Below are 25,822 nucleotides of genomic sequence, written 5' to 3'. Positions count from 1 at the left end.
AGGGATATTGACTGGTTAAGCGAATGGGCAAAAATTTGGCAGATGGAATGTAATGTGGGAAAATGTGAAGTCATCCACTTTGGGAGGAAAAATAAAAAAGCAAAATATTTGAATGGAGAAATACTTCAAAATGCTGCGGTACAGAGGGATCTGGGTGTCCTCGTACATGATACACAAAAAAGTCAACATACAGGTGCAGCAGGTAAATCCGGAAGGCAAACGGAATATTGGCCTTTATTTCTAGGGGTTGGAGTATAAAAGCAGGGAAGTCATGCTACAACTGTACAGGGTGCTGATGAGACCACACCTGGAGTACTGCGTACAGTTCTGGTGCCCTTATTTGAGGAAGGACATACTTGCATTGGAGACAGTTCAGAGAAGATTCACTAGGTTGATTCCGGGTATGGAAGGGTTGTCTTAGGAGGAAAGATTGAACAGGTTGGGTCTATACTCATTGGAGTTTAGAAGAATGAGAGGAGATCTTATTGAAACATACAAGATTCTGAGGGGACTCCACAGGGTAGATGCTGAAAAGATGTTACCCCTCATGGGGGAATCTAAAACTAGGGGGCATAGTCTCAGAATAAGGGGTCGCCCATTTAAGACGGAAATGAGGAGGAATTTCTTCTCCCAGAGGATCGTGAATCTTTGGAATTCTTTACCCCAAAAAGCTGTGGAGGCTGAGTCATTGAATACATAAAAGCTGAGTTAGACAAATTTTTGATCAGTAAGGGAGTCAAAGGATATGGGGAAAAGGTGGGAAAGTGGAGTTGAGGTAAAAATCAGATCAGCCATGATCTCATTAAATGGCGGAGCAGGCTCGAGGGGCCGAAAGGCCTACTCCTGCTCCTATCTCTTATGGTCTTATGAGGTAGCCCCCCCAACTGTCAAAAAATCCTTTGCATCTCCCACTGGCTGCTGGCTGAAACACGTCTACTGCAACAGGGAGTGTTTCCCACAGCATGGGAAACACGCTGAGGATCCATGAAAATTCCACCCCAGCCAAAATCTCCTGTCAATGAGGTCTGTCAAGAACTCAACTAGGTAAGTAAGTATTTAAATTGTCATCCCGCCGGCTTTAATTGCCGGTGGGAGTCCCGCATGCGGGAGCTGCGCACGCACCCGAACGCGTCACTGGGGAACCCGGAAGTGGGCGGGTTGGAGCCGGGCTCTGGACCCGCTCCGGGATTCCCCAATTTTAAGAGCCCCCCACGCACCCGCTTGGCCATCCTAAAATCAACCCCAATGTTTTAGGTCACTGGCCTTTCATCAGAACTGGAAGATGTTAAAGATTTAACAGTTTTTAAGCGAATACAGAGCCAGGGAAAGGGGTGGGGAAGGAAAGAACAAAGCAGAGAATCCGTGAAAGGGTGGAGGGCAGGAGTGATTAAATGACCAAAAGGGATGATAGCGAAGGCAAAGGGGGGTGGTAATGGGATAAGTAAAGAAACAAAAGATGGGTCCAGAATTGGTTGAGCTCGCACATGGGTATAATTTACATTTACTTAGCCTTACTTTTAAATAATGCATTATTTATTTAATAAAGGAGCAATAGAATAACTGTCAGCAAAAATTGGAACTGATGTCAACATTCAATCCTTTTTAAAGCTTGCCCTAGTCTAATTTGAGACTTTAAAAAAAAGTCTCAACAGTTGCAGGCTGCTCCACCCAAGTTCAAATCCAGTGAAAGCTAGATTGGTTCAAGGAGAGATTCTCCCCCCAAATTTATTTCCTTAGGACTACTTTTGTGCTCCAAAACTCTGCTGCCCATATCCTATCCCACAACAAGTCGCATTCACCCGTCACCCTTGTCCACACTGACCTACATTGGCTCCTGATGCCTCAAATTTAAAATTCTAATCTTTGCGTTTAAATCCTTTCATGGCCCCATCCACGGTATCAGCCGTGGCTCATTGGGTGGCACTCTTGTCTCTGAGTCAGAAGGGTTCAAGTCCCACTCCAGAGACTTGTGCACAAAATCTAGGCTGACACCCCAGTGCAGTACTGAGGGAGTGCTGCACTATCGGAGGTGCCGTCTTTAGGATGAGACGCTAAAGCGAGGCCCCGTCTGCCCCCTTGGGTGGACATAAAAGATCCCAGGGCACTATTTCGAAGAAAAGCAGAGGAATTATCCCTGGTGTCCTTGCCAACATTTATCTCTTAACCAAAACCACTAAAACAGATTATCTGGTCATTATCACATTGCTGTTTGTGGGACCTTGCTGTGCACAAATTGGCCACCCCGTTTCTACATTACAACAGTGACTACACTTCAAAAATTACTTAATTGATTGTAAAGTGCTTTGGGACGACCCGAGGTCATGAAAGGCGCTATATAAATGCAAGTCTTTTCCTATCTTTGTAACTTCCTCTGGAACTATCACCACCCCAAACTCCAAATTCCCCACTTCACTAAGACTGGCGTCTTGTGCACCCCCCCCCCAACCACCTTCTTTCGCCCCACGATTGGTGGTTATGCCTTTGACCACCTAGGACCCATGCTGTGAACTTGCCTCCCTTAACCCCTCCACCTCTCTACCTCCCACTCCTCTTTTAAGACTGTCCTTAAAACCCACCTCTTTGACCAAGCTTTTGGTCACCACTCCTCATTGTGAAGCGCTTTGGAAGTTTTTTTTCAACGTTAAAGTTGCTATATAAATGCAAGTTGCTGTGTTGTAACTTGTGTGTTCTTTGTTCTTTTATGTTGAGGGGGCACCATCTGCATCAAGACGTGATGAACGAATCATTCTCTCTTTTGTTTATTCACACGCAGTGAATCGTGACTCACACCTTCACTCGAGTGTGACATTACTCACGAGTGCAAACTCTCCACGTATGGGATGGTCTGTCTGTCTCCTCTTCAGTATTTGCGTCTTAAAATAACATTTTCTGAAACTGTCGTGAAGCACTATCTTTCCAAGTCAGTTTTTTTTTGAACACGGATATCTGTCCTTCAAGGTGAGGAATGTGAGGGATGCTAGTACTGGTGTATTTCCATGAAGCACGTCCTGATACACCATGGTTAGGCACAGGGCAGAGTTCCTTTTACAATATATCTTGGTCCCAACCTCCATGGAGACCACCAATTCCCACACCAACAACCTGGAGGTAATTTTTACACCCGAGAACGGATGGGTTGGGGACAGGTGGGCGGTAAAAATACTTGATTTTTGGAGCGGGACCGCATCCCGGCTCCAAGGTGCCCACCTCCGGGTTTGACCCAGGTGTTTGGATGCGCGCGTGTAACAGACACCCGGAAGTCCCGCCCCCACTTAAAGCCGACGGGCTGATACTTAAACGGGCAATGTATCTCATTGCAATAGTTGAGGCTCTTAATTTTTTGTGTATTACAAAACTAAAACAACTTTAACCTTACCTGTCAGGTTTCCCATCGCTTCCAATTCACGTCAGGTGAAAGCAGGGTGGGAGGGTTGGATCCATGAGGTGAGTGCCTTTATTGAGCTGCTTATGGGCCCGGATGCGCAGGAGTACTTTATCCACGCCCAACAAGTTCACCTGGCATGACATGACCCCACAATCGGCCGATTTCCTCCCCCACCGCCCCCACACCTCTTCACTCAACCTCAGAACTCTTCACCCGATCTGCAATCGACCTCTGACCTCTTGCCAGCATCAGACCCCCACCCCCCCCACCCCACCATGCCCTCCACGGGCCACGATCCCATTCTCCCTCTTCTCCGATCTCCGGCCTTCCCGTTGGCTGCCGGGCGCAAAGCCCAGAAGTAAAATTTATTGCCCTCATTAAGGTTGCGATCACAGATTGTGACCTGCCAACTTAACTTCCGGGTTTCATGTCCGATTATCTTCCCTCCCCACTCCCTTCCTGCGTCCGTGCTAAAATCACGCCCCTGGTCTTTCTGACTGAGATTGCCAATTGCCGATTCACTCCACGTGATATCAAGAAACGGCTGAGTGCACTGGATACAGCAAAGACTATGGGCCCTGACAACATCCCAGCTGTAGTGCTGAAGACTTGTGCTCCAGAACTAGCTGCGCCTCCAGCCAAGCTGTTCCAGTACAGCTACAACACTGGCATCTACCCGACAATGTGGAAAATTGCCCAGGTATGTCCTGTCCACAAAAAGCAGGACAAATCCAATCCGGCCAATTACCGCCCTATCAGTCTACTCTCAATCATCAGCAAAGTGATGGAAGGTGTCGTCGACAGTGCTATCAAGCGGCACTTACTCACCAATAACCTGCTCACCGATGCTCAGTTTGGGTTCCGCCAGGACCACTCGGCTCCACACCTCATTACAGCCTTGGTCCAAACATGGACAAAAGAGCTGAATTCCAGAGGTGAGGTGAGAGTGACTGCCCTTGACATCAAGGCAGCATTTAACCGAGTGTGACACCAAGGAGCCCTAGTAAAATTGAAGTCAGTGGGAATCGGGGAAAACTCTCCAGTGGCTGGAGTCATACCTATTACAAAGGAAAATGGTAGTGGTTGTTGGTGGCCAATCATCTCAGCCCCAGGACATTGCTGCAGGGGTTCCTCAAGGCAGTGTCCGAGGCCCAACCATCTTCAGCTGCTTCATCAATGGCCTTCCCTCCATCATAAGGTCAGAAATGGGGATGTTCACTGATGATTGCACAGTGTTCAGTTCCATTCGCAACCCCTCAAATAATGAAGCAGCCCGAGTCCGCATGCAGCAAGACCTGGACGACATCCAGGCTTGGGCTGATAAGTGGCAAGTAACATTCACGCCAGACAAGTGCCAGGCAATGACCATCTCCAACAAGAGAGAGTCTAACCACCTCCCTTTGACATTCAACGGCATTACCATCGCCGAATCCCCCATCATCAATATCCTGGTGGTCACCATTGACCAGAAACTTAACGGGACAAGCCATATAAATACCGTGGCTACACGAACAGGTCAGAGCCTGGGTATTCTGCGGCGAGTGACTCACCTCCTGACTCCCCAAAGCCTTTCCACCATCTACAAGGCACAAGTCAGGAGAGTGATGGAATACTCTCCTCTTGCCTGGATGAGTGGAGCTCCAACGACACTCAAGAAGCTCGACACCATCCAGGACAAAGCAGCCCGCTTGATTGGCACCCCATCCACCACCCTAAACATTCACAAACAAACACAAACTTCACCACTGGCGCACCGTGGCTGCAGTGTGTACCATCCACAGGATGCACTGCAGCAACTGGCCAAGGCTTCTTCGACAGCACCTCCCAAACCCGCGACCTCTACCACCTAGCAGGACAAGAGCAGCAGGTACATGGGAACAACACCACCTGCACGTTCCCCTCCAAGTCACACACCATCCCGACTTGGAAATATATCGCCGTTCCTTCATCGTCGCTGGCTCAAAATCCCGGAACTCCCTTCCTAACAGGGATGGGAGAACCTTCACCACATGGACTGCAGTGGTTCAAGAAGGCGGCTCACCACCACCTTCTCAAGGGCAATTCGGGATGGGCAATAAATGCCGGCCTCGCCAGCGATGCCCACATCCCATGAACAAATTTTTTAAAAGTGCAAAATTAGAGCACTAGTTTTGTGCAAAAGTAACTAGATTGAGGAGCAGGACCATTAGAGCTAGCAGATAGAGGGGGGATTTTCACCCTGTCAGCTTGGGACCAGACTCTGACCCACTGCATTACCCAGTTTCTCATTTGCCAACCTAATATTGATCTTTTAGGTCTTTTGGCCACATATTGTGTTTGGCTTGCAACTTAAATGGAGCATAACACAAGTAACAAGCATGTTGCCAACCTGCGTGCTTCATGTTCAGGGACTCTTAAGGTTGCTGCTGGACTGGGCACCTTGCACACATCTCTGCAATATTTCTCAATCCAGCATTTGTCTTTTTTCTATTTACTTGCAGGAGAAGACAGCACATAATTGGTGGCAGTAAATGTAGACTGGGGGAATTGGGTCAACTAATCTAAGATCTTTGACTCCTTACCAGGAGAGGGCATTCTGAAAAGGCCAGAGGTCTCCCCACAAGCTTACAGCTAGTACTGTCCTTTGTTTTTTCTTCTTTATCTCCCTACTCACTCATTCCCTCACACATAACACACAAGAATATCTTACTATGTAAGTTTTGCTTCAAGGACGTCTTCTTTCCAGTTTGTAAAATATGTTCTGCTATCCTCTCGGTGCCAAACAGGAGAGATGGTGCAGTCCTCTGCTGAGCACCTCACTGTAGTCTGCATCACTCACTCCTACAGTGGCAAGCACGAGCACAAATCCATCGACTTTGGGGGTTCAGTTATTGAGTTGCAGAAGGGAGCACTCGATGCATCATTGAGAATGATTGAGGAGGAGGTGGAGGTGGCACTGCAGGAATTGCAACCTGCTGGCTGGATAGACAGTTCAAGGGCTCCTTCTGATGCTGAGCCTAGGGATTCAGACCTCACAGGTGTTTGATAGCTTGGCATGCAGTTAATGCTTTTATTTGGCAGTGCACCAAGCAGCCTTCAAAGCTTGTGGGCATTTAGAAACCACACCTACACAGTGCTACGTGACCTCCCCCAGCCCTCTTTCCCCCCCCCATTCTGGGATTCAGACCACTATAGAGAGCATGGCCACACTGGGCTCCTCTGCCGCAGAGACTCCTTCCGAAGTTCAAACATTACAAGTGCTCTGACTGCGCTGCACAGATCATGAGCTTTATTTACAACAGCCTGGGGGTGATTTTAACTCTGCTCGCTTGGCAGAAACCGGCCAGGCGGGCAGTTAAAATCACCCATGGGACTTACCCGCGGATGTCTCACTCTCTTGCCGCAGATTCCGATTTTAACCTGCTCTTCTGAGCAGGTGGGAAAGACTCCCGCCAGAAACTGGTGGGGTCCTTCTTTAAATGTCCAGATAGGGCTCCAGTGATCTCATCGGGGCCCGGCTGCTATTTTAACCAGCGGGACGAGGAGCTGTGGCCTGAAGAGGCCCGAGCAGCTAAGTTTGTTTTTAACTTTCTTTGTGGGACCCGGAGGAGCAGGAGTCTCTTCTTTTTGCCAGGGTATTGGGCATATGTGCAGATCACTGATTTTGCATTGCATGATACAGACATTTAATTAAATGTGTTGTTGGTAGAGCTTCCCTTAAAACTCTTGTTGAGTGAATGATTGGTTTTGCAGACAACTCTTGCTCATGTTCGAGGCCCCTTTCATGCTACTGAAGTTGATTTTCTTCTTTGACCTGCTCCATGGCAATGGCCCTATGCATGGATAGCACAGGAGATTATTATTTTTTAATATATTCATTCTTGGGATGTGGGTGACACTGGCACAGTCTCATTTATTACTCATCCCTAGTTACCCAGTCATCCGTGTAGTATGGGACTGGAGTCATGTGTATTCCAGACCGGGTAAGGAAGGCAGGTTCCCCTCTCTGAAGGATATTAGTGAACCAGCAACTTTCATTCTTAATGTTTTACTACGTTAAAGGCACTATATAAATGCAAGTTGTTGTTGTTTAATTTATCTGGTGACAGCCCACAAATGACCAGATTTTACTGAATTCAAATTCCCAATTTTCCATGGTGGGATTTGAACTCGCAATCTCTGGATTGTTAGTCCAGTACCATAACCACTAGGCTAGTGATCATAATAATCTTGGATATCTTTGCTGGGCTGTGCTATGAGACTCTTTCTCTCTCCCGCCCACCACCCCCCCCCCCCCCCCCAATTTGATGCATTGGAATCTTTGCTTTAACATCCAGATGGTCTGCTTCATCCAAACCTTGGTAGCTGTGTGTGCCTATTGTATCTGTCTAAGCTTTGCCCATGTATGTCTCAAAGGGAGTTATGAGCCAGGACTCCAATGGTTAGCCTTTGTCCGCTACCAGTCTTCCTGGCTCTGAGTGAACAGTGGCACCATCGATTGCCATAAAATAAAGCACCCGTGGCAAGCTCCCAGCACAGTGAGCATTAACATGCATTATTCTGTCACAGACCAGCTGCACGTTAATGGAGTTTCTATTCATGATAGGGGTAGTATCAGGGGTTAGGGGCATATATGGCCACATGTGTCATCAGTAATGTTCCAGGCTTTGGGAATCCAGTTTGATGGTATAAGTGGTGGTGCAAAGATGACCTCGGGTGTAAAGACCTCTGCCTTTTATGGCTCCTCTAATCCTCCAGCAGAATGGCAGGTACTATGGTTTATCCAGTGGATTACCCACAGGTATTATTGAGGCACTTTTTTTAACGGAGTGAGTATTGACACCACTGTCAGCCAGTGAGTTGGAGGCAATAAACTTACAGCAAACAGTCTATTTACTCAGCAAACAGAATCTATTTAAACAGAGTCTCTATGAACTACAGCAAACGGAACTCATGACCGAAACTACAGCACAGTCTCCCGAGAACAGCTGGATTATTTCTCCAGCAAAATACAGTGAGTGGAAGATAGCTACTTAATAGAAATTATGAGCTTTAAATCAATCCCAGTCACTTACAGCTGTGTGGGCTCCAAGCATGGTTGATGGGGGAATTACCAAATCATCTCCATTCTGCCCGGGACTTGTGGTGTCAGTACATGCAGCCTTTTTTTAAACTGTTTTTTAATCACTCTATTTGTGTGAATGTGATCACATACATCAGGGGTGGCCACCTTTTGAAGTGCAAGAGCCAGCAAAACAAATGTTGTACTGACAAGCAGCCACCAGTGTTAAATATTGGATAATAGTATGCTCAGTTTCTTGTTTCTGCAAGAAATATTGAAAATGACACCTATGCTCTTGTTTCCAACTATTTAATTGAAATCTGGATTTTTTTTCTCACTCTATTTTTTCCTTGCCTCATTCTCTTCTCTCCCTGTTTCATCTCCCCGTCCTTTATTTATTCTCTTTGCTTCTTTCCTTCATTCTTCCCCTCACTCCCCCCATGTGTCTCATTTGTCCTTAATTTTATTTCCCCTTTCCTCTTTCCCTCTTTCTCTTTCATCTCCCCTCTTTCCCTCTGTTTGCCTCATAAACACCAAGATTGGACGTGCAGTTTGTCTCACAAGGCCTTCTGAGTGTGTGGTATTTTCTAGAGCTGATCTTGGCTGCTTTAGGTTTTGGGTTGAGGTAAATCACGTTCCCATCTTATGTTACACACGGAGTTATACCTTCAGGCTATTTTGTGCCTAAAAAAGAAGGAAAGAAAGAAGGTAGACCAGGAATCCAGAGAAAAAGTTTGAAGTGAAAAAAAACAACTGCTGATGTCCGTGGCCTTGCAGACTGAAGAAGTTCAGGTGTATTAGAAAGCGACGCCTGATACCAGACACATTACTGTGCATCAGAATTCAGTGACTATATTCAGTGACAGAATTCAGTATATCGTAAAGAAAAGCCTCATTTATTAATAATCCCAAGAAAAGAATCAACTTGAAAGCAGCTTTTGCAAAGCACTTATCTTGCTACAGACCAAAGCAGTTCATTCAACCATGCTGAAATTAGGAAGATGATTGCCTGTGTTTTAGATGAAAATATTGCAAGAGTTGGTTGGAACACAGGAGTATCTTTGCAGTATAGGCTGAGGAACTGGGAGATGCAAAACTGAGACTTTAAAGCACCACCACTGATGAGAGGGTGTAATTACAGTGTGACAAGTTTATATCAGCATTCTTATAAATATGCATACATGAGGGAGGATGGAATAGTAAGATATGGGGGACGGGTGGGAAGAGTCATTAGAATGGAAGGAGGCTCGTGTGAAGCATAAACCAGTTTTTTTTTTATTCGTTCAAGGGGATGTGGGCGTCGGTGGCAAGGCCAGCATTTATTGCCCATCCCTAATTGCCCTTGAGAAGGTGGTGGTGAACCTCCTTCTTGAACTGCTGCAGTCCGTGTGGTGAAGGTTCTCCCACAGTGCTGTTAGGTAGGGAGTTCCAGGATTTTGAACTTCGAAGAAGCCTTGGCGAGTTGCTGCAGTGCATCTTGTGGATGGTACACACTGCAGCCACAGTGCGCCGGTGGTGAAGGGAGTGAATGTTTAGGGTGGTGGATGGGGTGCCAATCGAGCAGGCTGCTTTGTCCTGGATGATGTCGAGCTTCTTGAGTATTGTTAAAGCTGCACTCATCCAGGCAAGTGGAGAGTATTCCTTCACACTCCTGACTTGTGCCTTGTAGATGGTGGAAAGGAGGTGAGTCCCTCGTCGCAGCATACCCAGCCTCTGACCTGCTTTTATAGCCACAGTATTTGTGTGGCTGGTCCAGTTACGTTTCTGGTCAATGGCGACCCCCAGGATGTTGATGGTGGGGGATTTGGTGATGGTAATGCCATTGAATTGCAAGTTCCCCTCTCAGTCACACACCATCCCGACTTGGAAACATATCACGGTTTCTTCATCGTCGCTGGGTCAAAATCCTGGAACTCCCTACCTAACAGCAATGTGGGAGAACCTTCACCACACGGAGTGCAGCGGATCAAGAAGGCGACTCACCACCACTTTCTCGAGCAATTAGGGATGGGCAATAAATGCTGGCCTTGCCGGCGAAGCCCACATCCCATGAACGAATTTTTTTTTTAAATGTCAAGTGGAGGTGGTTAGACTCTCTCTTGTTGGAGATGGTCATTGTCTGGCACTTGTCTGGCATGAATGTTACTTGCCACTTATCAGCCCAAGCCTGGATGTTGTCCAGGTCTTGCTGCATGCGGGCACGGACTGTTGGGCTGAATGGCCTGTTTCTGTGCTGTAGATTCTATGTAATAGAAGAGCAAGAGCAGGTCAGAGGCTGGGTACTCTGCAGCGAGTGGCTCACCTCCTGACTCCCCAAAGCCTTTCCACCATGTACAAGGCACAAGTTAGGAGTGTGATGGAATACTCTCCACTTGCCTGGATGAATGCAGCTCCAACAACACTCAAGAAGTTTGACACCATCCAGGACAAATCAGCCCGCTTGATTGGCACCTCATCCACCACCCTAAACATTCACTCCCTCCACCACCGGCGCACAGTGGCTGCAGTGCGTACCATCTACAGGATGCACTGCAGCAACTGGCCAAGGCTTCTTTGACAGCACCTCCCAAACCCACAACCTCTATCACCTGGAAGGACAAGGGCAGCAGGTACATGGGAACAACACCACCTGCACGTTCCCCTCCAAGTCACACACCATCCCGACTTGGAAATATATCACTATTCCTTCATCGTCGCTGGGTCAAAATCCTGGAACTCCCTTCCTAACAGCACTGTGGGAGAACCTTCACCACATGGACTGCAGCGGTTCAGGAAGGCGGCTCACCACCACCTTCTCGAGGGCAATTAGGGATGGACAATAAATGCCGGCCTTGCCAGCGACGCCCACATCCCATGAACGAATTTTTAAAAAAATGGACGTAGAAACTTACAATGGGAAAAAAGTTGATAGGATGTGCTCGCAGACTTAAAATTTTTAATATATTATAGATTTTTTTTCCTTACCATTGTAATAGGTTGCTTTTGCTCTGATTAAACTGTTCACCTGTGATAATCGTGTACAATACAGATATGTGGAATTGAAACTTTGATTTGTGCTCATCCCTATACAGTTCACTAGAGTTTACATTCCAAACCTTTATTTTCTTTCAGCGACTGGCAGCTATTCCTGTGACCTCATTTGTCAGTGACCAGTCCAAGAGCCATTTTGAAAAGTATATTCGCTTCTGCTTTATCAAGGTCAGTCAACTGGTTTAAACATTCAAGAAGTGGCAGGGTCTGTTTACCAATCGTGTTGCATAGAATTCATGAAGCACAAACTAAAAGCATGTATAAAAGCATTGCATCTTTCTCCAGTTTCTCTCCTATCTCCCCTCATGCCCTCTCTGAACTCATCTTGACCATGAGACCCAGCTCCTGCACCCTTGACCCTATTCCCACCAAACTGCTGACCACCCATCTTTCCTTCCTGGCCCATTTGTTAGCTGATATTGTTAATGGTTCCTTCTCCTCAGGTACTGTCCCCCTCCCCTTCAAATCTGCTGACATCATAACCCTCCTCAAAAACCCACCCTTGACCCGTCTGTTCTTGCAAACTACCACCCGATCTCCAACTTCCCTTTCCTCTCCAAGGTCCTTGAACGTGTCGTCGCCCCCCAAATCCGTGTCCATCTTTCCCACAACTCCATGTTTGAATCCTTCCAATCAGGTTTCTGCCCCTGCCACAGTACTGAAACTGCCCTTATTAAAGTCACAAATGACATCCTATTGACTGCGACCGTGGTAAACTATCCCTCCTCATTCTTCTCGACCTGTCTACAGCCTTTGACATGGTTGACTGCACCATCCTCCTCCAACGCCTCTCCCCCGTCACTCACCTGGTTCCACTCTTATCTGTCCAGTCGTAGCTAGAGAATCACCTGCAATGGCTTCTCTTCCCGCTCCTGCACAGTTACCTCTGGAGTCCCGCAAGGATCTCTCCTTGGCCCTCTCCTATTTCTCATCTGCATGCTGCCCCTCGGCGAAATCATCGGAAAACACAATGTCAGGTTCCACATGTACCCTGACGACTCCCAGCTCCACCTCACCACCACCTCCCTCAACCCCTCCGCTGTCTCTGGTTTGTCACACTGCTTGTCCGACATCCAGTACTGGATGAGCAAAAATTTCTCCCAACTAAATATTGGGAAGACTGAAGCCATTGTCTTCAGTCCCCGCCACAAACTCTGTTCCCTACCCACCGAATCCATCCCTCTCCTTAGCCACTGTCTGAGGCTGAACCAAACCGTTCACAACATTGGAATCCTATTTGACCCTGAGATGAGCTTCTGACCACACGTCCACTCCATTAGCAAGACCGCCTACTTCCATCTCCATAACATCATCCGTCTCTGCCCCGGCTCAGCTCATCTGCTGCTGAAACCCTCATCCATGCCTTTGTTACCTCTAGATTTGACTATTCCAATGCTCTCCTGGCCAGCCTCCCATCTTCCACCCTTCATAAACTTGAGCTCATCCAAAACTCTGCTGCCCATATCCTGACTCGCACCAAGTCCCTTGTCCCATCACCCTGTGCTCGCTGACCTAGATTGGCTCCCGGTCCGGGAACGCCTAGGTTTTAAAATTCTCATCCTTGATTTTGAATACCTCCATGGCCTCGCCCCTCCCTATTTCTGTCACAGCCTCAGCCCTACAACCTTCCGAGATCTCTGCGCTCCTCCAATCCTTGCTTCTTGTGCATCCCCGATTTAATCTCTCGACCATTGGCGGCCGTGCCTTCAGCTGCTTAGGTCCTAGGCTCTGGAATTCCCTCCCTCCGCCTCTCTACCTCTCTCTCTCCTTTAAGACGCTCCTTAAAACCTACCTCTTTGACCAAGCTTTTGGTCACCTGTCCTAATATCTCCTTATGTGGCTCGGTGTCAAATTTTGTTTGATAACGCCCCTGGGATGTCTTACTACGTTAAAAGCGCTATATAAATGCAAGTTGTTGTTGTATTTGTGCATCTCTAGTTAGTCTTTGTGTAAATTATCTTTTTTTTTCCTCTTTCTCTTTACAGCAAGATAGTACATTGGATTCAGCAGAGATCATTCTGAAGAACTGGAAATGAAAGCCAATGCTTCATAGAAGCCCAGTTACTGTCACTGAGCTCTAATGAACAGAATTGCACATACCAACCTGTATTGGCCTCAAAATTGTTTGAGTAAAACAAGTAGTATTCAACTCTTTATTTCCTAAAAGCACTGAATTGAACAGGTCAAAAATTAGAAGAAGTGGCAGCCTGCTAAATATCATTTGGGATTTAAAACTTCATCTGTTGTGGCTGAAAAATCTTAGCTGCTCGGGCCTCTTCAGGCCACGGCTCCTCGTCCCGCTGGTTAAAATAGCAGCCGGGCCCTGACGACATTACTGGAGCCCTATCTGCATATTTAAAAGAGGATCCCCATCAGTTTCTGGCGGGAGTCTTTCCCACCTGTTCAGAAAACTAGGTTAAAATCGGAACCTGCGGCAAGAGAGTGGGACATCAGCGGGTAAGTCCCATGGGTGAATTTAACTGCCCGCCTGGCTGGTTTCTGACAAGCGAGCAAAGTTAAAATCGCCCCCAGGCTATTATAAATAAAGCTCATGATCTGTACAGCCGCAGTCAGAGCATTTGTAATGTTTGAACGTAGGAAGGAGTCTCTGCGGCAGAGGAGCCCAGTGTGGCCATGCTCTCTACAGTGGTCTGAATCCCAGAATGGGGGGGGTGGGGAAGAAGGCTGGGGGAGGTCACGTAGCACTGTTTAGGTGTGGTTTCTAAATGCCCACAAGCTTTGAAGGCTGCTTGGTGCACTGCCAAATAAAAGCATTAACTGCATGCCAAGCTATCAAACACCTGTGAGGTCTGAATCCCTTGGCTCAGCATCTGTAGGAGCCCTTGAACTGTCTATCCAGCCAGCAGGCTTCAATTCCTGCAGTGCCACCTCCACCTCCTCCTCAATCGTTCTCAATGATGCATCGAGTGCTCCCTTCTGCAACTCACTAACTGATCCCCAAAGTCGATGGATTTGTGCTCGTGCTTGCCACTGTAGGAGTGAGTGATGCAGACTACAGTGAGGTGCTCAGCAGAGGACTGCACCATCTCTCCTGTTTGGCACCGAGAGGATCACAAAACATATTTTACAAACTGGAAAGAAGACGTCCTTGAAGCAAAACTTACATAGTAAGATATTCTTATGTGTTATGTGTGAGGGAATGAGTGAGTAGGGAGATAAAGAAGAAAAAACAAAGGACAGTACTAGCTGTAAGCTTGTGGGGAGACCTCTGGCCTTTTCAGAATGCCCTCTCCTTGTAAGGAGTCAAAGATCTTAGATTAGTTGACCCAATTCCCCCAGTCTACATTTACTGCCACCTGTTATGTGCTGTCTTCTCCTGCAAGTAAATAGAAAAAAGACAAATGCTGGATTGAGAAATATTGCAGAGATGTGTGCTAGGTGCCCAGTCCAGCAGCAACCTTAAGAGTCCCTGAACATGAAGCACGCAGGTTGGCAGCGTGCTTGTTACTTGTGATATGCTCCATTTAAGATGCAAGCCAAACACAATTAATATGTGGCCAAAAGACCTAAAAGATCAATATTAGGTTGGCAAATGAGAAACTGGTTAATGCAGTGGGTTAGACTCTGGTCCCAAGCTGACAAGGTGAAAATCCTCTCTATCTGATGACTCTAAGGGTCCTGCTCCACAATCTAGTTACTTATGCACAAAACTAGTGCTCTAATTTTGCACTAAATTGGGGCAATCTCAGTCAGACAGACCATTGCTGCTGTGGGAATTGGTGGTCTCCATGGAGATTAGGACTAAGGTATATTGTTAAAGGAGCTTTACAGTGTTTTGACAATTTGTGATTCATAACACATCCTTAATATGACCTTCGACACTCTGTCCATCCGAGCGATCTAGGTCCGTAGGTCCGAGCATTGGCTTGGTCCTTCTGTTCCAGTGCCACTGGCATCTCTTGTCTGACGGAATTAGAGATTAAAATGAAGTAGAAAAAAGAGGCTTATGACAAATGTAAGGTTCATAATGCAGTTGAGAATCAGGCTGAATACAGTAAGTAAAGAGAAGATCTAAAAAAGGGAATAAGAGGAGCAAAGACAGAGTATGAGAATAGATTAGCAGCTAAAATAAAAGGAACCCAAAAGTCTTTTATAAACGTATAAATAGTAAAAGCGTCATCAACGGAAGTGTGGGACCGATTAGGGACAAAAAAGATGTGGAGGCAGAGGGCATGGCTGAGGTACTAAATGAATACTTCGCATCCTCACTAGAGAAGACGATGCTGCCATTGTAGCAATAAAGGAGGATGTAGTAACGATATTCGATAGGATAAAAATAGATAAAGAGGAGATACTTAAAAGATTGTCATTACTCAAAGTAGAAAAGTCACCCGGTCCGGATGGGATGCATCCTAGGTTGCTGAGGGAAGTAAGGGTGCAAATTGCGGAGGCTCTGGCCACAATCTTCCAATCCTCCTTAGATATGGGGATGGTGCCAGAGGACTGGAGGATTGCAAATGTTACACCACTATTCAAAAAAGGGGAGAGGGATAAACTGGGCAATTACAGGCCAGTCAGCCTAACGTCGGTGGTGAGGAAACTTTTAGAGACAATAATCCGGACAAAATTAATTGGCACTTGGAAAAGTTTGGCCGAAAAAGAGCTATCCAGCTTAATCCCACTTTCCAACACTTGGTCCGTAGCCCTGCAGGTTACGGCACTTCAAGTGCACATCCAAGTACTTTTTAAATGAATTTAGGGTTTCTGCCTCTACCACCCTTTCAGGCAGTGAGTTCCAAACCTCCACCACCCTCTGGATGAAAAAATTTCTCCTGAGCTCCCCTCTCATCCTTCTACCAATCACTTTAAATGTATGCCCCCTGGTCACTGACCTCTCTGCTAAGGGAACTAGGTCCTTCCTATCCACTCTATCTAGGCCCCTCATAATTTTATTAACCTCAATTAAATCACCCCTCAGCCTCCTCTGTTCCAATGAAAACAACCCCAGCCTATACAATCTTTCCACGTAGCTAAAATTCTCCAGTCCTGGCAACATCCTCATAAATCTCCTCTGTAGCCTCTCTAGTGCAATCACATCTTTCCTATATTATGGTGACCATAACTGTATGCAATACTCAAACTGTGGCCTAACTAATGTTTTATACAGTTCTAGCATAACCTCCCTGCTCTTATATTCTATGCCTCAGCTAATAAAGGAAAGTATCCCGTATGCCTTCTTAACCACCTATCTAACTGTCCTGCTACTTTCAGGGATCTGTGGACATGCACTCCAAGGTCCCTCTATTCCTCTACACCTCTCAGTATCCTCCCATTTATTGTATATTCCCTTGCCTTATTTGACCTCAAATGCATTACCTCACGCTTCTCTGGATTGAATTCCATTTGCCACTTTTCTGCTCACCTGACCAGTCGATTGATACCTTCCTGCAATCTACAGCTTTCCTCCTCACTATCAACCACATGGCCAATATTTGTATCATCTGCAAACTTCTTAATCATTTACATTTAGGCCCCTTACATTTAGGGTAAACCATTAATATATACCACAAAAAGCAAGGGACCTAGTTCTGAACCCTATGGAGTCCCACTGGAATAAGCCTTCCAGTCACAAAAACACCCGTCGACCATTACCCTTTGCTTCCTGCCGCTGAGCCAATTTTGGATCCAATTTGCCACTCTCCCTTGGATTCCACAGGCTTTTACTTTTCTGACCAGTCTGCCATGTGGTACCTTGTCAAAAGCCTTGCTAAAATCCATGTAGACTACAACAAATGCACTACCCTTATCGACCCTCCTTGTTATCTCCCCAAAAAAATTCAATCATGTTAGTCAGACACGACCTTCACTTAACAAATCCATGCTGACTGACCTTGATTAATCCATGTCTTTCTAAATGACGATTTATACCGTCCCTCAGAATTGTTTCCAATAATTTGCCCACCACTGAGGTAAAGCTGGCTGGCCTGTAATTACTCGGTGTATCCTTTTCTCCCTTTTTAAACAACGGTACAACATTAGCAGTCCTCCAATCCCCTGGCACCACGCCTGTTGCCAGAGAAGATTGGAAAATGATGGTCAGACCCTCCGCTATTTCCTCCCATGCTTCTTATAACAGCCAGGGATACATTTCATCCAGGCCTGTTGATTTATCTACTTTCAAAGATGCTAATCCCTTTAATATATCCTCCTTTACTATGTTTATCCCATCCAATATTTCACACTCCTCCTCACTACAATGTCTGCATCATCCTTAGCGAGGTGTTCGTCGTCATCGATGACATGTTGAAGGCGCCCTCGTAAGAACGGGATATGACGCTCGACTTGTCGATCAACAGTTCCGACGGGCCACAGCGAAGAATCGCATAGACCTCCTCAGAAGACAAACACGGGACGCAACCAACAGAGTACCCTTCATCGTCCAGTACTTCCCCAGAGCGGAGAAACTACGCCATGTTCTCCGCAGCCTTCAACATGTCATCGATGACGATGAACACCTCGCTAAGGCCATCCCCACGCCTCCACTACTCGCCTTCAAACAGCCACCCAACCTCAAACAGACCATCGTTCGCAGCAAATTACCCAGCTTTCAGGAGAACAGCGTCCACGACACCACACAACCCTGCCACGGCAACCTCCGCAAGACATGCCAGATCATCGACACAGATACCACCATCACACGAGAGGACACCACCCACCAGGTACATGGTTCATACTCCTGTGACTCGGCTAACGTTGTCTACCTCATACGTTGCAGGAAAGGATGCCCCGGAGCATGGTACATTGGCAAGACCATGCAGACACTGCGACAACGGATGAACGGACACCGCGCAACAATCGCCAGACAGGAGGGTTCCCTCCCAGTCGGGGAACACTTTAGCAGTCAAGGACATTCAGCCATCGATCTTCGGGTAAGCATTCTCCAAGGCGGCCTTCGAGACACACGACAACGCAAAATCGTCGAGCAGAAATTGATAGCCAAGTTCCGCACCCATGAGGACGGCCTCAACCGAGATCTTGGGTTCATGTCACGCTACATGTAACCCCACCAGCAGGAAAAAAAAAGTTATCTGTTTTTAATACAACTAGACATTCTCTCTCTCTCCCTCTCTGCCTTTCGGGTCTCTTTCTCTCTTTGTCTGTGTAATTTGACCCATTGTGCATTCAGTATACTGGGACGTACTGTTTTCCATGGCTAACGTGTCTGAACACCAATGACACCTTTTGATTGGTGTGATCGTGTCCCAGCCTAATATAAGATATGCGATTTGAGAACCTCTCATTCACTCACTCACCTGACGAAGGAGATAATCTCCGAAAGCTTGTGATTTTCAAATAAAACTGTTGGACTATAACCTGGTGTTGTAAGATTCCTTACATTTCTCTTTTGTGAAGACAGACGCAAAGTATTCATTAAGAACCATACCCACATCTTCCGCCTCCACTCATAGGTTACCTTTTTGGTCTCTAATAGGCCCTACTCTTTCCTTAGTTATCCTCTTGCTCTTTATGTATTTATAAAACATCTTTGGTTTTTCCTTGATTTTACTTGTCAGTATTTTTTCATGCCCTCTCTTTGCTTTCCTAATCTTTACAGTCTCACCCCTGCACTTTCTATAGTCCTCTAGGCTTTCTGCAGTATTGAGCTCTCGGTGTCTGACATAACATCCAGGGGGCTCTAGAGTCCCACCCTTTTTCTTTGTGGGAACATATTTGCTCTGAACCCTCACTATCTCCCCCTTGAATGTCTCCCATTGTTCTGATACTGATATACCTTCATGATGTGGAGATGCCTGAGGAAGGAGAAAATCTCCGAAAGCTTGTGAATTTAAAATAAAATTGCTGGACTATAACTTGGTGTTGTAAAATTGTTTACAATTGATATACCTTCAAGCAGCTGTTTCCAGTCCACTTTTGCTAAATCACTTCTCAGCTTAGTAAAATTTGCCTTTCCCCAATTGAGAACTTTTACTCCTGTTCTATCTTTGTCCTTTTCCATAACTATGCTAAATCTAACTGAATAATGATCACTACCACCAAAATGCTCTCCCACTGATACTCCTTCCACCTGCCCAGCTTCATTCCCTAAAACTAAGTCCAGAACTGCCCCTCTCTTGTTGGGCTTGCTATATTCCAGCTAAAAAAGTTTTCCTGAATGCGTTTTAAGAATTCTGCACCGTCTATACCTTTTACACTGATTCTATCCTAGTTAATATTAGGGTAGTTGAAATCCCCTCCTATTACTGCCCTATTGTTTTTGCACTTCTCAGAAATGTGCCTACATATTTGCTCTTCTATCTCCCTCTGACTGCTTGGGGGTCTATAATACACTCCCAGTAGTGTGATTGCCCCTTTTTTTGTTCTTTAGCTCAACCCATGTGGCCTCATTTGATGATCCTTCTAACATATCATCCCTCCTCATGGCTGTAATTGTTTCCTTTACCAATATTGCTATCCCCCCCAATTCTTTTTTATCCCCTTCTCTATCTCGTCTGAAAACCCTGTAACCAGGAATGTTGAGCTGCCATTCCTAGCCCTCTTTAAGCCATGTTTCTGTAAAAGCTATGATATCAAACTTCCACGTGTCAATCTGTGCCCTCAGCTGATCTGCCGTATTCACTAGACTCCTTGCATTGAGGTATATACCATTAAGCACTGCCAAACTCCTTTGTTGTCTATTTTCCAACCTTTGATTCCTCTGCCTTCCAAACTTGCTTACTAATTTTCTGCCTTCCATTTCCAGCTCTGCTTCGCTCCCTTCTGAATCTACGTTCAGGTTCTCATCTCCCTGCCAAGCTAGTTCAAACCCCACCCCCCAACAGCACTAGCAAAACTCCCTTCGAGGATATTGGTTCCAGCCCTGTTGAGATGTAACCCGTCCGGCTTGTACAGGTTCCACCTCTCCCAGAACCGGTCCCAATACCCCAGGAATCTAAAGCCCTCCCTCCTGCACCATCTTTCCAGCTACGCATTCATCTGCATGGCACCGGAAGTAATCCGGAGATTACTACCTTTGAGGTCATGTTTATTAATCTCTTTCCTAGCTCCCTAAAATCTGTCTGCATAGCCTCATCCCTCTTTCTACCTATGTCATTGTTACTGAGGTGAATCAAGATCTCTGGCTGTTCACGCTCCCTTCTCAGAATGTTCTGCAGCTGCTCAGTGACATCCTTGACCCGGGCAACTGGAGGCAACGTACCGTCCTGGAATCACGTCTGAAGCCGCAGAAACACCTGTCTGTTCCCCTAACTATTGATTCCCCTATCACTATTGCTCTCCTGACATTTCTCCTCCTCCGCTGTACAGCTGAGCCACCCATGGCTGCACTCCCCAGAAGAACCCTCTCCCTCATAGAATCATAGAAAAGTTACAGTAAGAAAGGAGGCCATTCGGCCCATCGAGTCCACGCCGGATCTATGCACGAGCAATCCAGCTAGTCCCATTCCTCCACCCTATCCCCCTAGTCCTGCAAATTTTTTCCTTTCAAGTACTTATCCAGTTCCCTTTTGAAGGCCATGATTGAATCTGCCTCCACCACCCACCCCGGGCAGTGCATTCCAGATCCTGACCACTTGCTGTGTAAAGAAGTTTTTCCTCATGTCACCTTTGGTTCTTTTGTCAATCACCTTAAATCTATGTCCTCTGGTTCTTGACCCTTCTGTCAATGGGAACAGTTTCCATCTACTCTGTCTAGACCCTTCATGATTTTGAATACCTCTATCAAATCTCTTCACAACCGTCTCTGTTCCTCTGCAGGGAGGATGTTCCCGACGGCTGGGGAGTCCAGAACCAGGGGTCACAGTCTCAGGATACGGGGTTTGCCATTTAGAACCGAGATGAGAAGAAATTTCTTCACTCAGAGGGTGGTGATCCTGTGGAATTCTCTACCACAGAAGGCAGTGGAGGCCAAGTCATTAGATGTATTCGAGAAGGAGATAGATATATTTCTTAATGCTAAAGGGATCAAGAGATATGGGGAAAAAGCGGGAACAGGGTACAGAGTTAAATGATCAGCCATGATCATTTAAAACGGCGGAGCAGGCCCAAAGGGCCGAATGGCCTACTCTTGCTGCTATTTTCTATGTTTCTATGTTTCTAGAACAACCCCAGCTTTCCCAGTCTAGCCACATAACTAAAGTCCCTCATCCCTGGAATCATTCTAGTAAATCTCTTCTGCACCCTCTTTAAGGCCTTCACATCTTTTCTGCAGTGCGGTGCCCAGAACTGGACACAATACTCCAGTTATGGCCGGACCAGTGTCTTATAAAGGTTCATCATGACTTCCATACTTTTGTACTCTATGCCTCTATTTATAAAGCCCAGGATCCCATATGCTTTTTTAACCGCTTTCTCAACCTGCCCTGCCACCTTCAACAATTTGTGCACATATACCCCCAGATCTCTCTGTGCCTGTACCCTTTTTAGAGTTGTGCCCTCTACTTTATATTGCCTCTCCTCATTCGTCCTACCGAAATGTATCACTTTGCATTTTTCTGGGTTAAATTTCATCTACCACATGTCCGCCCATGCCACCAGTCTGTCCAAATCCTCTTGAAGTCTATCACTCCGCACTGTTCACTACCCTTCCATGTTTTGTGTCATCTGCAAATTTTGAAATTGTGCCCTGTCAACCGTGTCCAAGTCATTAATATATATCAAGAAAAGCAGTGGTCCCAGCATCGACCCTTGGGGAACACCACTGTACACCTCCCTCCAGTCCGAAAAACAACCGTTCACCGCTACTCTCTGTTTCCTGTCACTTAGCCAATTCTGTATCCATGTTGCTACTGCCCCCTTTATACCATGGACCACAATCTAGATGATAAGCCTACCATGCAGTGCTTTATCAAACGCCTTTTGAAAGTCCATATACACCACATCAACTACATTGCCCTCATCTACCCTCTCTGTTACCTCATCAAAAAACTAAAAAGTTAGTTAAACACGATTTGCTTTTAACAAATGCATGCTGGCTTTCCCTAATCAATCCACACTCATCTAAATGACTATTAATTCTGTCCTGAATTATATTTTCTAAAATTTTCCCACCAATGAGGTTAAACTGACTGGCCTGTAGTTGCTGGAATAATCCTTACACACTTTTTTGAACAAGGGTGTAACATTTGCAATTCTCCAGTCCCCTGGCACCACCCCTGTATCTACAGATGTTTGTAAGATTATGGCCAGTATCTCTGCAATTTCCACCTTTACTTCCCTCAGCAATCTAGGATGCAACTCATTCGCACCAGGTGACTTATCTACTTTAAGCACAACTAGCCTTTCAAGTACCTCTTTATCAATTTTTAGCCCATCCAGTATCTCAACTATATCTTCCTTTACTGAGACTGTGGCAGCATCTTCTTCCTGGGTAAAGACAGGTGCAAAGTACTCATTTAGTACCTCAGCCATCCCCTCTGCCTCCATGAGTAGATCTCCTTTATGGTCCGTAATCGGCCCCACCCCTCCTCTTCCTACCGTTTACTGTTCACATGCCTGTAGAAGACTTTTGGATTCTTTTTTACGTTGGCTGCCGTCTATTCTCATACTCTCTCTTTGCCCCTCTTATTTCCTTTTCCACTTTCCCTCTGAACTTTCTATATTCTGCCTGGTTCTCACTTGTGTTATCAACCTGACATCTGTCATACGCCCCTTTTTTCCATTTCATCTTACTCACTATCTCTTTTGTCATCCAGGGAGATCTGGCTTTAGTTGACCTACCTTTCTGCCTCATGGGAATGTGCCTAGACATTACCCGAACCATCTCCTCTTTAAAGGCCGCCCGCTGTTCAATTACAGTTTTGCCTGCCTGTTGGCCAGGGGCTGCAGAAAGTAACCTGAGACGTCAGCTGCTGACACACACAGGCAAGAACAACTTTTGAACTGAAGTATCCTGAGTTCAGTCACTGGCCTGAGCTGGCTGGAACCGGTTTGAATAAGTTAAGTTTTGTGAAAGACAAAGGAGATGTGATAAGACACAAGTCCTTATCGAGAAAAGGAGTAATGAGGTAATGCTACCTAAGTCCTTGGGACAGAGCCAATGAGGAGAAGACACAGGCAAAAGCGAGTAGGCCTAAACCAAAGGGAGAGAGACAGCACAGCTTGAAGAGATAAGATTCATAGAGTCATAGAGTCATAGAGTTATACAGCACGGATAGAGGCCCTTCGGCCCATCGTGTCCGCGCCGGCCATCAGCCCTGTCTACTCTAATCCCATATTCCAGCATTTGGTCCGTAGCCTTGTATGCTATGGCATTTCAAGTGCTCATCCAAATGCTTCTTGAATGTTGTGAGGGTTCCTGCCTCCACAACCCTTTCAGACAGTGAGTTCCAGACTCCAACCACCCTCTGGGTGAAAAAGTTCTTTCTCAAATCCCCTCTAAACCTCCCGCCTTTTACCTTGAATCTATGTCCCCTTGTTATAGAACCCTCAACGAAGGGAAAAAGCTCCTTAGTATCCATCCTATCTGTGCCCCTCATAATTTTGTACACCTCAATCATGTCCCCCCTCAGCCTCCTCTGCTCCAAGGAAAACAAACCCAATCTTCCCAGTCTCTCTTCATAGCTGAAGCGCTCCAGCCCTGGTAACATCCTGGTGAATCTCCTCTGCACCCTCTCCAAAGCGATCACATCCTTCCTGTAGTGCGGCGACCAGAACTGCACACAGTACTCCAGCTGTGGCCTAACCAGTGTTTTATACAGCTCCATCATAACCTCCTTGCTCTTATATTCTATGCCTCGGCTAATAAAGGCAAGTATCCCATATGCCTTCTTTACCACCTTATCTACCTGTTCCGCCGCCTTCAGGGATCTGTGAACTTGCACACCAAGATCCCTCTGACCCTCTGTCTTGCCTAGGGTCCTCCCATTCATTGTGTATTCCCTTGCCTTGTTAGTCCCTCCAAAGTGCATCACCTCGCACTTTTCCGGGTTAAATTCCATTTGCCACTGTTCCGCCCATCTGACCAACCCATCTATATCGTCCTGCAGACTGAGGCTATCCTCCTCGCTATTTACCACCCTACCAATCTTTGTATCATCAGCGAACTTACTGATCATACCTTTTACATTCATATCCAAGTCATTAATGTAGACCACAAACAGCAAGGGACCCAGCACCGATCCCTGTGGTACCCCACTGGCCACAGGCTTCCAGTCACAAAAACAACCTTCGACCATCACCCTCTGCCTTCTGCCACTAAGCCAGTTTTGTATCCAAAGTGTCAAGGCACCCTGGATTCCATGGGCTCGTACCTTCTTGACCAGTCTCATGTGGGGGACTTTATCGAAGGCCTTACTGAAATCCATGTATACCACATCCACTGCGTTACCCTCATCCACACGCCTAGTCACCCCCTCAAAAAATTCAATCAAATTAGTCAGACATGATCTTCCCTTGACAAAGCCATGTTGACTATCCCTGATTAATCCTTGCTTCTCCAAGTGGAGACTAATTTTGTCCTTCAGAGTTTTTTCCAATAATTTTCCTACCACTGATGTTAGGCTCACTGGCCTGTAGTTCCCCGGTTTTTCCCTACTCCCCTTCTTGAATAATGGTATTACATTAGCGGTTCTCCAGTCCTCTGGCACATCCCCTGTGGCCAGAGAGGTTCTGAATATATGTGTCAGAGCCCCCGCAATCTCCTCCTTTGCCTCACACAGTAGCCTGGGATACATTTCGTCCGGGCCTGAGGATTTATCCATTTTTAGGCCTGCTAAAACCGCCAATACCTCCTCCCGCTCGATGTTAATATGTTCGAGTATATCACAGTCCCCCTGCCGTATTTCTATGTCTACATCGTCCTTCGGAATAAGAATGAAGGATCTGGGGCGTGGAGCCAGAGCGAAGACTCCGGAGACCAACCATCGCGGAAGTGGAAGAACCTACATCAGGGACGTAGAGACGACATATATTCTGTAACCACTCAGGGAGTGTCAGAGAAACCTAGTGGGTGTGCGGTTAGATCCTAGTTTGGGTATAAAACTGTATAACCTGGTGTGAACTGCATGTCTATATCTAACCAGATGTATCAGCTATATGTACATGATCTAACGGCGTGAATAAAGTGAATTGAGAGTTAAGAGAGAATTGACTCTTCTCCTCTTTGTACTAAGCCAGTAACCGTAACCGGTGACCTCCGGTCAACTTGCCAATCTTTGATTCCAATTTACCCAGGCCAGATCTGTTTTCATCCCATTGAAATTGGCTCTCTTCGAGTTGAGTATTTTTACTTTAGAGTGGTCCGTGTCCTTTTCCATAGCTATTCTACACCTTATGATACCATGATCGCTGCTCCCTAAATGCTCCCCCACTGACTTCCTGCCTCATTCCCTAGAACCAAGTCCAACAATGCCTCCTTCCTTGTTGCGCCGGAAACATACTGGTTAAGA

At 46.3% G+C, this 25,822-nt stretch overlaps 1 protein-coding gene across 11 annotated transcripts in view; it reads left to right on the top strand.

Moving 5' to 3' along the window:
• Positions 1 to 18,790, top strand: part of LOC137325142 (kynurenine--oxoglutarate transaminase 3-like) — an 88,977-nt gene extending 70,187 nt beyond the window's left edge. For 9 of the 11 annotated variants that reach the window (XM_067989893.1, XM_067989901.1, XM_067989894.1 and 6 more), the window contains 2 exons: positions 11,538 to 11,624; positions 13,442 to 18,790. In XM_067989893.1, coding sequence (XP_067845994.1) covers positions 11,538 to 11,624; positions 13,442 to 13,492 — 138 coding nt within the window. In that variant the 3' untranslated portion in view covers positions 13,493 to 18,790. The remainder of the gene's footprint in view (positions 1 to 11,537; positions 11,625 to 13,441) is intronic. The other 2 variants (XR_010963825.1, XR_010963824.1) reach the window with 2 other exon arrangements.
• The last annotated feature ends 7,032 nt before the right edge of the window (positions 18,791 to 25,822 follow it).

The sequence above is a fragment of the Heptranchias perlo genome, chromosome 9, assembly GCF_035084215.1.
Source record: "Heptranchias perlo isolate sHepPer1 chromosome 9, sHepPer1.hap1, whole genome shotgun sequence".
NCBI classification, from domain to species: Eukaryota; Metazoa; Chordata; class Chondrichthyes; order Hexanchiformes; family Hexanchidae; genus Heptranchias; species Heptranchias perlo.
The sequence above is the reverse complement of the archived record's forward strand: the minus strand, read 5'-3'. Positions and strand labels throughout refer to the sequence as shown.